The sequence below is a fragment of the Typopeltis vanoorti genome, chromosome 23 (genome assembly GCF_054136105.1).
Source record: "Typopeltis vanoorti isolate ZY-2024b chromosome 23, IOZ_Tvanoo_1.0, whole genome shotgun sequence".
Lineage (NCBI taxonomy): Eukaryota > Metazoa > Arthropoda > Arachnida > Uropygi > Thelyphonidae > Typopeltis > Typopeltis vanoorti.
This window is the reverse complement of record NC_143571.1, coordinates 2,276,427-2,291,378: the sequence shown is the minus strand read 5'-3', so window position 1 is coordinate 2,291,378 and position 14,952 is coordinate 2,276,427. Positions and strand designations below refer to the sequence as shown.

Here is a 14,952-nt window from a genome sequence, read left to right as displayed (position 1 = left end):
TAATAATATGATTTACTATTTTGTGCCATCATTTTTACTTTATTATTATTATTATTCAGGCCTCCATGGAGTCAAAAGACTCATCGTGGGAGGTCCTTTCTAAGAAACACAAGTCTATCAAGACTCATCGAGTGAGGTCCCTCCTAGGAAACACAAAGTCTATCATACCACTCCTTAAATGCATTGACCTTTTTCCCCATTAAATATAGATATTTTGTTATCCTTATACATTGTGAGACTGGTTTTCTTTTGCTTATACAGTTTTCATCATTTTTTCTCAGATATATGTAACTATATATATATGGTTTTTTTTTTTTTTTTTTTTTTTTTTTTTTTTTTTTTTTTTAATAACAGCTTCACACATGTAAGAGAAAACTAAATATAATTTATTACTCTTACATATTTTGCTCAATATATCATGAGCTTCTTTCAGGGAGAAGACAGAGAAACTGGTAACAACATTTAAATTCCGAATACAAGAATGGATCATACAGCATGCATATAATATCACATTTGATTTTTTAACGATACTTGTGACATGATGATTAGAAATATATACACGTTTGCACAAGAATAATGTTTAATTTGCCAAATATTTCGGTCTGAATATTACAAACCATCTTCAGTGGCTACATAGTTATAGTTTTAAAAAACAAAGTGGAATACGAACAGTTGATCATTCACACATAGAACGAGCCGCGTGATGTCATATCGCTAAGTATTATAAGAGTAAACATTTTTAAAGTCATAATTAAAGATATTAATTCAGAAATTCATATAAATAATCTTAAATAACATTAGACTAATATAGGAAATTTACAAAAATAAAAAAATAATGTGTTATCCTGATTAAACTTTCCCAAATTTTTGATATAGATATACAGTCATTACAATTCAAGTTAGGATGTTGAAGTAAGGCCTCCACACTTTCTTTAAATAAATGTTCAAATTTGTAGCGCCATCTGTGTAGGAGGAGAGTCTTGGGCCAAAAGATGTTGTGGCTTGTTTCTAATCCATGCTGAGCTAATCCAGATTTCTCATATTTGTTGTGTTGAATTGATGACTGATGCTCTTGAATTCTTTTTTCTATAGAACGTCCAGTTTGTCCAAAGTAGGAAAGATTACAATTACAAGGAACTTGATACACACCAGGTAGAGACAAGGTTGAACGTTTATCTTTAGATGAAGGAAAATGGGTGGATAATTTGTTAATAGGTGTATAAGTGGCTATTAAATCATATTTCTTCAGAATTCTTGAAATTGGTTTTGAAATCGGTTTTGAAATCCTGGAAATGTAAGGAATTGGAACTCAACGTATTGAATATTATGGTTATCTTTGATATAGAATCTTTATATACGAATATACCTCTCAAAGAGACTTTAGAATTACTTGCTGACATCTTCCCACAAGATATTATAAAGTTATTTGATTTCGTAATGCACTCTGGATATTTCTTATGTCAAAACAAATTTTACAACCAAGTGGAAGGAACAGCCATGGGAAGTCCACTCTCTCCTGCTCTTGCCAACTTTTATTTAGAACATCTAGAAGAAGTCCTGTTCTCATCTATATTCCCTCACCCATCCTTTTGGGTTAGATATATAGATGACATCTTTGCTGTATGGCCTCACAACAGAGACTCCTTACCTTCCTTTTTAAGCAGTATCAATTCCTTACATCCTCGTATAAAGTTTACCATGAAGATTGAAAAAGACAACAAGTTATCTTTTTTAGACGTCCTTCTCATCCGTTCACCTTCTGGTATTCTTACAACAACAGTTTACAGAAAACCAACTTTCACAGGTCATTATATTCTCAAAGAATCTGCTCATCATCCTTGTCAAAAAACAGGAATCATGAAATGTTTAATCCGACGAGCCAAAACTAACTGTTCAACTTCTCATTTATTACAGAAAGAACTTTTGACTATCAAACATCACATGAAACTAAATGGCTTCTCTGAAAAAGAGTACACAACATCTTTTCAATTCTTACAATCCAACACAGAACAGCAAAGATTCAATACGTCGAGTTCCAATTCCTTACATTTCTGGGATTTCAGAACCAATTTCAAGACCTGCTAATTCCAAAACCTGCTACCAACACGGTAATCAACCTTTCTTCAGTCACCCTGAAGCTTGAAGCACTCAACGCGCTGTCACGTGGACACAACTTCGCCATTGCTCCCAATAAAATACCTAGTGAGGATATTATGATCCAGATCGAATGCGGAATCTGCCACCTTCCACATCAAGTCGCCAACAGTGTAAGACTGGATGTAGCCTGTGTCCTTTCCAAAGCAAGACCACCAAAAACCAACATATCAAACAGGGAATATAAAGCTCTACAGGAAATGAAGAATAATAAAGAATTAGTTATCACCAAAGCGGATAAGGGAAATGCAACTGTAGTACTTAACCAAAAGGACTACACAGGTAAGCTGAATGCTCTTCTATTAGATCAGGCCACTTACTTCCCTATCAATTACAATCCCACCAACTCTCAAATTAGAAAACTTCACAGGCTCCTTAAGAGAGTCACTTCTTGGCCTGTAGAAGTAACCAACAGATTAAAGCCGTTTAACTATATACCCCCCCCCGTATTTACAGACTCCCAAAAATACATAAAGAAAATGTGCCATTACGTCCCATAGTGGATGGCATTGATTCCCCCACATACAAATTAGCTAAACTTTTGGCCAAAGAGCTCACACACTATACTGGCAACACACCATCACACATAAAAAACTCAACCCATTTCAAAGCCAGCATAGAAAACCTTACACTCCAACATACTGACATAATGGTCAGCTTTGATGTCTCCTCTTTATGTACAAATGTCCCACTCAAGGAAACTTTAGAGCTAATCCAAACTAAATTTTCTCCCGACATCTCAGCCTTATTTCAGTTCACAATGAACTCAGGCTATTTCGTTTGGCAGGGAAAATTCTACAAACAAATAGAGGGGACAGCCATGGGTTCACCACTCTCCCCACCCTTGGCCAATTTCTTTATGGAGACCTTGGAAGAAAAAGCCTTAGCTTCTGCCCCACAAAAACCAACCGTATGGCTTCACTACGTTGATGATGTGTTCGCTATTTGGCCACATGGCTCTGAAACACTTCTCTCTCTCCTTCTTAACACACTTAAACAACCAACACCCCAGGATCAAATTCACTCTGGAAAAAGAGGAAAACAACAGCCTCTCTTTCCTAGACACACCAGTCACCCGCCAGCCTAATGGATCCTTGGTTCTCTCGGTTTACAGAAAACCCACCCATACGGGCAGATACATTCACCAACAATCCCACCATCCCCCCTCACAACAATATGGAGTAGTGAAAACACTATACAACAGGGCTAAACTAATCTGTTCAAACGACTTGGCCCTAAACACTGAACTAAATCACATCCTCAACACTTTCTCAGCCAATTCTACCCCCCCAAAAAAATCCAAAAAATATTAGAACCTACAAACCACAGATCCCCTCCCCACCTCCACAGCAAGGATTACTCTAAATCCATCACCATTCCCTACATCCGAGGCACCTCAGAAAAGATTACCAAAATCTTAAAAAAACATGACCTGACCCCTTGTTACAAACCTTACAGAAAATTGGCATCCCTTATCTGCTCCACTAAAGACCAACCACTTCCCCTAGACCTACCTGGTGTTTACCAGGTCCCTTGCAGTTGTAAACTGTCTTACTTTGGCCAAACAGGCAGGACAGCAAATATCAGAATTTTGGAACACAAGGACTACATCCGTTTTCACAAATACAGTCATTCTGGACTTGCGGACCATGCTCTGGATACATGCCACAGAATACGGTGGAAGAAAGCTACAGTGATACACCGTAGCAAATACAAATTTGAAAGACTCTTTATGGAATCAGCCTCAGCCCTAAGAAATTCTCCAAACCTCAACAAATTTGGTTGTATGCGACTTCCCCAAATTTGGGAGGCCTACATCAGCAGACCTTCAGCCCAACGGCCAAGAACACCTACTTAGCCCGCTAGAGGGCACCATCTGGACTGCTAGGAGAACAATAGCTTCATCTCTTCATTCCCAGTTTCTGTGTTGTAGTGCCTACGTGCACATAACTTTTTTTGTAAGTTCCTTTAGAAGATGGCAATGTGACGTTGCCGAAATATCGTGAAAATATTTATTAAAGTTTAATTTAATTTATATCCTTAACTATGTTGTTCAATTCCTTAAGTGTTTTAAATAATGCATAACCAATGTATAAGCCTGTCTACGAGAATCAATTTCAAGAATTCTGAAGAAATATGATTTAATAGCCACTTATACACCTATTAACAAATTATCCACCCATTTTCCTTCATCTAAAGATAAACGCTCAACCTTGTCTCTACCTGGTGTGTATCAAGTTCCTTGTAATTGTAATCTTTCCTACTTTGGACAAACTGGACGTTCTATAGAAAAAAGAATTCAAGAGCATCAGTCATCAATTCAACACAACAAACCTGAGAAATCTGGATTAGCTCAGCATAGATTAGAAACAGCCACAATCCTTTGGTCCAAGACTCTCCTCCTACACAGATGTTGCTACAAATTTGAACATTTATTTAAAGAAAGTGTGGAGGCCTTACTTCAACGTCCTAACTTGAATCGTAATGGCTGTATATTTATATCAAAAATTCGGGAAAGTTTAATCAGGATAACACATTATTTTTTTAATTTTTTTATTTTTGTAAATTTCCTATATTAGTCTAATGTTATTTAAGATTATTATTGAATTTCTGAATTAATATCTTTAATTATGACTTTAAAAATGTTTACTCTTCTAATACTTAGCAATATGACATCACGTGGCTTGTTCTATGTGAGAATGATCAAGTGTTCGTATTCCACTTTGTTTTTTAAAACTATTCCTATGTAGCCACTGAAGATGGTCTATAATATTCAGACTGAAATATTTGGCAAATTAAACATTATTCTTGTGCAAACGTGTATATATTTCTAATTATAATATCACATCTCTGTCACAGCTCTCCAGTAGGAGGAAACACTATTAGAATTCAGAGAATTGGGAATAGATGTACAATTAATTAATTAAGTTAAAAATAATAATTAAATAAAAATATAAACAATTATCAGCAATCCCAAAACTTAGAAATAGGTATACAGTTTGTCCAATTAAGATTAGGATAGTGGAGTACGGCTTCAAAATTCAAAAAATAGGCAATCAAATATGAACCTACTGTAGTGTAGAATCTCAGTATGGTTCCAGTGAACTCTGTGTCTAGTATCGATGGCATGAGAAGCAAGGCTGAAAGAACTCCCTGAAAGAACCTTCGGAATCCAAAAATCTTGTATAATCTTGATGTTCGTTGATTCTAATGCAGAATGGCCAATCTGTCCACCTGGCAAGGATAAAGGTGATAAGAAAGATGACAACTTCTGGACTGGTTTGAAGGTGATGTACAAATTATATCTGTGAAGGGTCCTTGCTGTTTGTTCAGGTGTTCTTTTAAGGTTAGGGTGTGCTGATCCTTTTAACATGATTGCAGTCTGGAAGAGGGATGATAATTATCAAATATTTGCTGTATTCATTAAGTAATAGAGTAAGTTTTATTTCATTTAATTTTTCTAATAGAAGAGACTCAGAGGAACAAATTGTGCATACTCAGCATATAAGGCTTTTTTTTGTGAAGGATGTGTGGATATAGCTTCCTGTAAACAGAAGATTCTATATTACCAGCAGAGTTACAATGTATTAAAGTATCCAAAAAGGGAAGATGTTTGAATCATATTCAATAGTGAACTTGATGCTAGTATATAAGGAGTTAATTTTATCCAGAAACTGAAGTAGTTCTGTTTCAGAATGAGACTAAATTGAAAAGATGTCATCCACAAAACATAGCCAAATGTGAAATCGAAGAGAAATGGTATTAGAAGTTCGTCCTCTAAATACTTCAGGTGATATAGGACTAACTATCACAGTACTTTCGATCTGATGAAATAATATTTCCTTTTTTTTTTTTTTTTTTTTTTTTTTTTTTTTTTTTTTTTCATGCTTAATGATACTGCTCATCTTTGTAACTTCTACCTGATTTACCTTCTCGATCTTGAGTATACAGTGTAATATTGCTTCCTCCAGATATCCCTTCACTATTCCATGCACTGTGAACATCATTCTCTTGCAGAACTTTATGCTATGGTACTGCTTCAAGCTGCCTCCTAGTGTATCATAATCACCTTCCTTATATATCTACAATTTTCACATGTTTTGCTACCTCCCAAGTCAAGACCACGTTCACTTTCCCCAATTGGAGGCGATATAACTATCTTAGTTACAGACTGGTCTTCTGACCCTATAACAAGATCCAACACTGTCATACCCCACATCCATTCGGTCACATTCTGCTTCAGTTAATTATTTCTCAGTAAGTGTATAAATTCTATTTCCTTCCTGCCATATGATCTTTCCTCCTTCCAATACACACCATCCCTGGCATCCCCCCACCCGGCCCCTATAGTAGCAATCAATTTTATATTTTGTCCAGTTGTCCCCGATTTCACACCAGATCGACTCAAAAGAAAACTGTCATCTGTGTTAGCCAACTCTCTCTAATGCCTATAACTTTTGGCAAGGTTGCACTGATTAATGCCAAATACTCTTCCCACTTATTCCTGACACTTCTAGCATTTGTGTAGAAAAACTGTAGCATCTCCCCTTAGGCTTCCAACCACCTTTACATCCTGAATTGACTATTCCATTTGCACCTTCACACATTCATCTGCCCTAATTGCTTTAGTTTTCCTGACTTTGTGCTTCCACTCTCTCAGTGAATAAAGCTCTTTCCAGACACTTAACTCCAAGTCCATTAAGCACAGTCCATCAGCATTGCACAAATCTTTCCATCCATCAAACTCAGGCCATATCTCCACAAACTCTACATCTCAACCCTTCTGCACAACTGGCATATTTGTTCATTAGCTATCATCTCTCTCCTTCTCAGTTTGCCTTATCATAGGGTGGCAGCAGACTTACAAACTTCACCCTCTCATTTTTCTTTTTCACTTCTTCCAACAACACTTCTCAACTCTCAGGTCATTAGTTCCAGCCAAAACAGTCAATACTTTCACCTTCCCTTTCTGCATTTTGACAGCATTACTAATATTATTAATTTTCACGCTAGGAAAAGACAAAATTTGGCTGCACTTTCATGAAAAACTCCCCTTATATATATATGTTATTCACTTTGGCTAGTGAAGATGAAATAAGATTAATCACTTAGAGGAGGTTGACTTCAATAGGTGGAGAAGGTGAGAGATCTGGAGGTCTTGGTGGATAGGGAACTGAAGTTCAGGTTATGGTTATACATTGTGGAAGTTGTAAGAAAATTGTTGTTCTCATTTAAAGCATCCTTACAAGATAAGGAGATGATAATTCCACTGTATAAGACGCTATTCAAGACATATTTGGATTTCTATACATAGACCTGATCATTACCTGGTTGTATGGGCAATGAGTAAACAGAGAGAGCAGAGTTGAATAACTGTGATTGTCTCAGGACTCTGAAATATAGAGTATGAGGACAGATTAAGGAAAGACGGTCTGCAGAGCTTGGGATATAGTAGGAGAAGAGGGATGTGATTGAACATGTATGTTGGTGAGAGGAACCTATCAGATTGATAATAGGATGATGGGAGAACAAGAAGTCATCCGTGGAAATTGTACAAAGGTCATGTGAGTAAGGAAAAAAGGAGGTTTTGCATGGCAAATGGTGAATACTCATTCACCACTCACAGAATATGTTGCTGGAGTGGGTGATGAGTACTCTAAAGCTGAATGTTCCCAAGTCAGGATATAATAATTATTGTGGTATGCGAGTGTTTGACCTCCCTTGACAAGTTTAAACTCCATGGAGGCTTAAAAGTAATAGTAATGTTAACAGGAATCTGAGATGAAAAAGGGAACATAAAAACTTTATATATTCTGGATATCTGGAGTAATTACTTTGAAAGATTGTTAAAGAAACAAGAAATGACAGAATGGTATAGAAAATATTCAAGAGGAATGCATGTTTCTCATATTATGATGAGAAATATGCATTCCACTTGATTATTATTACCTGTCTTCATTATTATTATTATTATTATTATTATTATTATTATTATTATTATTACGTGACACCTCCAGAGTGTCCAAAGCAGAGGCGTAGCTAATTGGGAGCAGAGGGGACAGTCCACCCTGGGCGGCACTTTGAACCTTTTTTGAACTTTTGTAGTTAATTCTAAAATACAGTCTCGAGAACTCAGTTCCAAATATTGTAATACTACTGCGAATTTTCCTCACAATTGCTGTAAGTGTTGCTAGTTGTGAGAGGAGTTTTTCTAAATAAAATTGATTAAGAATTACCTACATTATTATGAAATAGACTTTGCCAATGTCATCGACAATTTTGCTAACAGAAAAGCAAGAAAAATAACATTTTAGAATGAATAACTAATCTTATTTAGAAGTATTGGTCAAGTGGTAATAAACTATTTAATAACCAACTAGTTTCGCTGGCTATTGCTGTCGGAATCTTCTGGATACAAATAAGGTAGGCAAAGTTTACTTTACCTACCTTATTTGTACCCTGAAGATGCCTACAGCAATAGCCGGCGAAATTAGTTGGTTATTAAGTAGTGTCTTACCACTTGACCAATACTTTTAAATAAGAGTTAGTTATTCATTAATCTGTGGTCAAGAATTATAACAATTTCAAACATTTTAGAATGTTGAAATTAAAGGTTTACTTGTTTTAATTTATTTCCCTATATGTCATTTTGAGTGTTTTTGTGTTATTTTTGTGTGTATTGAGAGGGGCAGCAAACTCAGGGACAGCTCTGGGCAGCAAAAGCTCGAGCTACACCACTGGTTGATTTCCTGACAAGTAGCAGAATTAAAAACTGGAAGACTCAACATTGAAAACACATGAACTAATCATAAATGATATAGAGTGGCACAGACTGTTGATGACCCTTACAAGGTGATTGATGTTGGTGATTGAATTATTAAGACTAAGAATAAATACATTGATTTCTCACCAAGAAGGCCAGTAACATTTGTGCTAAGAAAGGCACAGTTTTGTGGTGACTATGAAGATTATTGGTCATCGCAACATGGTTGACAGAAGATTATAGGAATAAAAGTTGAGAACAAACAAAGCGAGATTGCTTTGTTAAAAAACACCAAGTCTTGTCAGCGAATGTGGCATTTTGAAAAAGATAGAACATGTGGGTTTTTGTGGAATAAATATAATCTATAATTGGTAGAAGGTAAAATCACATTATATATCAATTAAGTGATGACTTCATATCACATGATTACTACTGTTGTTGCATCTAGACATTCTACATTTGAATCCAACTTGCACCAGAAATATTCTTTTGAATTTGGAAGAAGTGATATTTTAGTATGGTATAGTGTAGAATTATTTTGTTTGACTGATGTGTTGAAGATCCTCAGAATGCAGCTTACATGGAAATCATTAACTGTTCTTCTATAATTTGAGTAAGTTAAAAAAAAAAAAAAGTTCATTCAAAAACTAGTACAAGAATTAGCTTATAAGTGGGAATTGTTTGTGCTTCATTTTGTTTGAATATTCTTTATTTTCTAGGTCTTTCAGGTGTTTCTCTTAGTGCCATAACTAAGCTGCTCTCTAGTCCTGAGTATGCTGATGACATTATTCAGCTAGTAAGTGTTCAATAATATATTTATTTTCAGTGATTGTATATAATAAGGAATATCTTGTATAATCAGTTTTTATTTTAATAAACTAAAAATAATAACAAATGCTACAAACTTTATATAAATTAAAATATTTTGTTTTTATTTGAAGATATTTTTACTAAATCTTATCCAACTAATTTTTATTATTATGTTAGTGAAAATGCATGAAGTTGTAATGGAACTTGAAAATGCTATTAACACCACTAATAAACACCACAATAAAGTGCATTCTTCAACATATGTTAAGGTTCAATTAGGATTTTCTCTGATGATCCTAGTAATAATGTAATGATGCTAGTTGACTACACAGCTTCTCATAATCACCCACCTTATAGTTCCACATTCTTGATAACTTTTCTTGTTTGACTACCCTTCCAAACTGATACCTTATAATCAATTTCATCAGGTAGCAGTGTTGATACCTCATTAACTACCACATCCTGTAAGGATATCACTAAATCTAACACCAATGAAACCTTGTGTGTTGCATATGCTGCTTTAGATAGTTATCCTGTAGAAACTCAATAAATTCACTCTCCTTGTTAATATACACCAGCGCTTCCCAAACTGTGGGCTGCGGCCCCATTGGAGGGCGTTAGTTTTGTTGAGGGGGCCGTGAAATAATGAAAAAAAAAATTTAAATGTTTTAAGATTAAGTGTGCCATGTCAAAATGTCAAATGTGTATATAAGATGCTAAAAATGTAATATTTGCATTTCATTTTTGCTATATTCGCTGTGTATGTTTTGTATTGAATATAAATACAATAAATATTATAATAATATATGTCTGTATTACGATTTTTTTTTTCGATTCAGGCCGTGAAATATTTTAATTTTTCCAAGGGGGCCTTTACATCCATAAGTTTGGGAAGCACTGCTATACATTATCTCTTCTTTCCAATCCACATTCCTATAATTAAAATCACCCATTAGGATCATCTTCCTTTTACTTGCCCAAATAATTTTTCTAAACATTTCACAGTCTTTTCCTTCTTTCTCTTCACCTTCCCATCCTTTTGGAAAATTCTGTATCCTACCATATCAAGTCCTGACAGTATATCATCCACAGTCAACCAAGTTTTACTTATACCAGTTATTTCGGGGCATACTGATTCGATCAATGCTATAATCTCAGCTCCTTTATTTTGCTATTTCATATGTTAGCATACAAGCATAACAATTCTCCACTCTTTGAGGACATCCCATCAACATCATCACTCTATACTCTCTCTGATATAGTACACTTCTGTGTACTATATGGATACAAATGATGATGGATACAAAGGGGAGGAAGTGATTATGGCAGAGTGAATGTCATCACTCTGCCATAATCACTTCCTCCCCTTTGTATCCATCATCTTCCTGTCCTTCAACAACCTGCTTTTCAACCTCTTTCTGACCCATTCTTCAGCAGTTTGTGTGAACCCAGCATACTCTTAGTAAACAACAATTCACTTCAAGTGACCAACATGAAATCATTCAAATACATTCTATCAGCTTTGAACCATTCTAACTTCCCTTCAAAATCAGTCCATACATTCGCAAATTGAATACTTTCTGCCTGACACAATTCAGCTATCTTGTCATTCATTAAACAAGGTCCGGTTAAACAAGGCCCCCGTTCTTTTTGCCAGGGAACCAGGGCGAACAGCGAAAAGTCAGCTACTAGAACAATTCTGAAAACAAACCCCAACTCAACATCACCAGAGTTAAAGATCAGTACTATCAACATAAGAAGACTGAATGGCAAAGAAATGGAGATAGCTGAGGAATTAGATAAGTACCAGATCGACATAATAGGGGTGACTGAAACAAAAAAGACAAAAACTGGTGAGATCTTTCTGAGCAATAAATACGAAATGTTATATTCAGGCAATGACAAGCAAGGAAAAGAAGGAGTTGCCATAGTATTCAACACAAAATATGAGGCCAATCTTCTTGAATGGCAGCCAGTCTCAAGTAGAGTAATGTGGACAAATATGAGAATGAGGCACTGGACAATGAGACTTATTTGTGCCTATGGTCCCACAGAAGGTTCTACTAAGATAGAAGTGGAGGAATTTTTTAAGACTTTAGAAAAAGCAACTGACACAATGAAAAAGGAAAAGTTGGTCCTTGTTGGGGATCTAAATAGCAGAGTAAGAAATGATTGTGAGACATACAAAAATATTTTGGGAAAATTTGGAAAAAAGAGCAAAGCTAATAATAATGGCAAATATCTGTTGGATTTCTGCTCAGGACATGGACTAGTTATTACTAACACCATGTTCCAACATCAAAATGTGCACAAATTCACATGGAGAGAAGAGGCAAGGAATAAGAAAAGTCTCATTGACTATGTTATTGTTGATAGTGATGTTTTCTCCCTGGTGCAGGACACCAGAGTGTATAGAGGATTTGAAATTGGAAGTGATCACTATTTAGTCTTGAGCAGGATAAAATTGAATTTCATATTGAAAAGAATAACATGTAAGAAAGTTTTAAAGCGAATAAAAGTTGAGCAGCTCTCAGATGTGAACTGTAGACTAAAATACACCAAGATTATTGAAGAAAAAATGAAAGAGTTTGAGAACAGGAATCAAGCCTTGGAGATTCAGTGGCAAACTCTGAAGAAAACATTGATTGATTCTGCCAGAGAGGCATGTGGTGAGGTTGTCTGCAAGGATAAAAAAATCAGAACTCCCTGGTGGACACAGGAAGTTAAAGAGGCAGTGAAGGAAAAGAAGCATATCAAAAGTTCCTGTCAAATAAGTCAGCTTGTGCTCTTAGAGAATACAGAGACAAATGCAAGAATGCTAAACACTGTGTAAAACTAGCTAAACAAAAGTCATGGGAGGAGTTTGGCAAAAAATATAGAAAACAAATATGAAGAAGGTGGCAAAATATTCTGGAGGTTGTTGAAGAAGCTTAGGAATGGAGGAAAGAGTGCTGTAAAAGGAGTTAGAGATGATAAAGGTGACATGAAAACAGGAGAAAAGATATCCTTGAAGTATGGAGTAATTACTTTGAAAAACTGCTAAATGAAACAAGCAGTCATGACAGCACAGTGGTAAAAAACACTGACCAGGCATGCAGTCAGGAATACGTATCCATACTTGAAGTAGAAAAAGCCATCAAAGGCTTGAAATGTGGAAAGGCAGCAGGAGTAGTTGATATTCGACCAGAAATGCTGAAGTATGGTGGTATAGGAGTCTTACAGTGGCTGCACTGCATAGTTCAGAAAGCCGGACAGAGGGACAAATTCCCGATCATTGGAGTAGAGCTCTAATAGAAAGAACCATATATAAAAAAGGGAAATAAAACTGAATGTGAGAATTACAGAGGTATATCCCTACTGAGTGTTCCTGGTAAGATATATGCAAGTATACTTGAGAAGCAGTTGAGAAGAATTGTTGAAAAAAAGCTTGGTGAAGAACAAGCTGGATTCTGGCCAAATAGAGGCTGTCAGGATCAGATCTTCACTTTACGACAAATAGTCAAGAAAGCATAGGAATATAACAGAGATCTGTATTTAAGTTTTGTCGATTTGGAAAAGGCATATGACAAGGTGCCAAGAGAGAAGCTGTTCAATATGCTACAGTTATATGGTGTCAATGGGACAATATATCAAGCAATACTTAGTCTTTATTTGAGTTGTAAGTCAGCAGTTAGAATTGAAGGAAGTACAGGAAGATGGTTTAATGTTAAATCTGGTGTGGGACAAGGATGTACATTATCCCCTCTGTTATTCATTATCTATATGGATCAGATTATGAAGGAAAGTGGTATTAAACATGATATCAAAATTGGAGATGTTAATGTCAGCTCTTTGCTTTATGCGGACGATGTTATACTTCTAAATAAATCTGCTACAAGTCTGCAAGATTCTCTGACTAAATTGAATAGCTGTTGTAATAGATATGGTATGAAGGTCAGCAATAAAATGACAAAAACAATGAAAATAGGCAGAATCATTGAAAATGTCAACTGTGTTGTGAATGGAGAACCTGTGGAACAAGTGAAACATTTCAGCTACTTAGGCACGATTTTTACTGAAGATGGTAAATTAAATATAGAAATAGACAACAGAATCAGCAATGCTGGTATGGTAGGAAGTCAATTGAATAAATTCATATGGAATAAGAGAGAAATTAGTCGGAACACTAAATTAACTGTATACAAGACAGTGTTCAAACCAGTTTTAACTTATGGATCTGAGAGCTGGGTCAGAAGTAAAACACTTGACCAAAGACTAGAGACCGCAGATATGAGAGTCCTGAGAAAGATTATAGGCGTGAACAGATGGCATCAATGACAATATCATATTAAAAATGAGGATATTAGGAAAGAACTTGACATTGTCAACATCCGGGAATGCGTTAGCAGAGCTAATCTCAGTATGGTCACTTAAACAGAATGGGAGAAGAAAGATTAGCAAAACAAGTGTTCTCTGCCAGGTTGGCAGCAGAACGACCCAGAGGAAGACCAAGATGTAGGTGGATTGATACGGTACAAAGTGCCTTAGATGATAGAAATATAAGTTCTGATAATGTTGGAGTCTTGACAAGTAACAGTCTGATTTGGAGGAAAATTGTAGCTAGGAAGTTAGTAATGATGTAATTTTTTTCATGTAGTACTGTCATATCCTGTACACCCCTTGAGGGTACATGGCAGGAATTTGATGATGATGTCATTCATTATCATTGCTCTCCTTCTCAGTTCACTACTTTCATATCTGGGCAAAAAACTAAACACTTTCCCAATGACTTTATTTTCCTTCACCTCTTGCAACAACTTCTTCAAATCCCTTTCCACATTCTTTGTCTCCCTATTCAAGTCATTTGTGCCCACGCGCTACCACTAATTCTGACATCTGTTTCTTTCTTCTATGCAAATCATCTGATATTCATTTTATTGTACCACCTGGAAAACATGTCATATGTACCTTATTTTTTACCACACCTTTAATGATTGAATCAATATATATAGACACTCTATCATATTTAGATATTTGATGCGTTATGTAGAAAAGATGTTGACAGTGAATGGAAAAGGATAAACAGTATCTAACATAAGCAATGCATAACTACATACCAAGAGGCAAGTGATTAAACACGATGGTAATCTGAAAAGTTCTCAGCCTCGACCATAGATGGCAACACTATCAGCAAGATTTTTTTTTTCTAACTTGGTACATCCTTCATAAGCATCCATTGAAATTGC

The 14,952-nt window shown here is 35.6% G+C and overlaps 1 protein-coding gene across 1 annotated transcript in view; it reads left to right on the top strand.

Moving 5' to 3' along the window:
* The window catches only part of LOC150093573 (tetratricopeptide repeat protein 28-like), a 462,929-nt gene that overhangs the window by 414,814 nt on the left and 33,163 nt on the right, over positions 1–14,952 (top strand). The window contains exon 19 of the mRNA XM_090412721.1: positions 9,637–9,713. Within this exon, the coding sequence (XP_090268847.1) occupies positions 9,637–9,713 (77 nt within the window). The remainder of the gene's footprint in view (positions 1–9,636; positions 9,714–14,952) is intronic.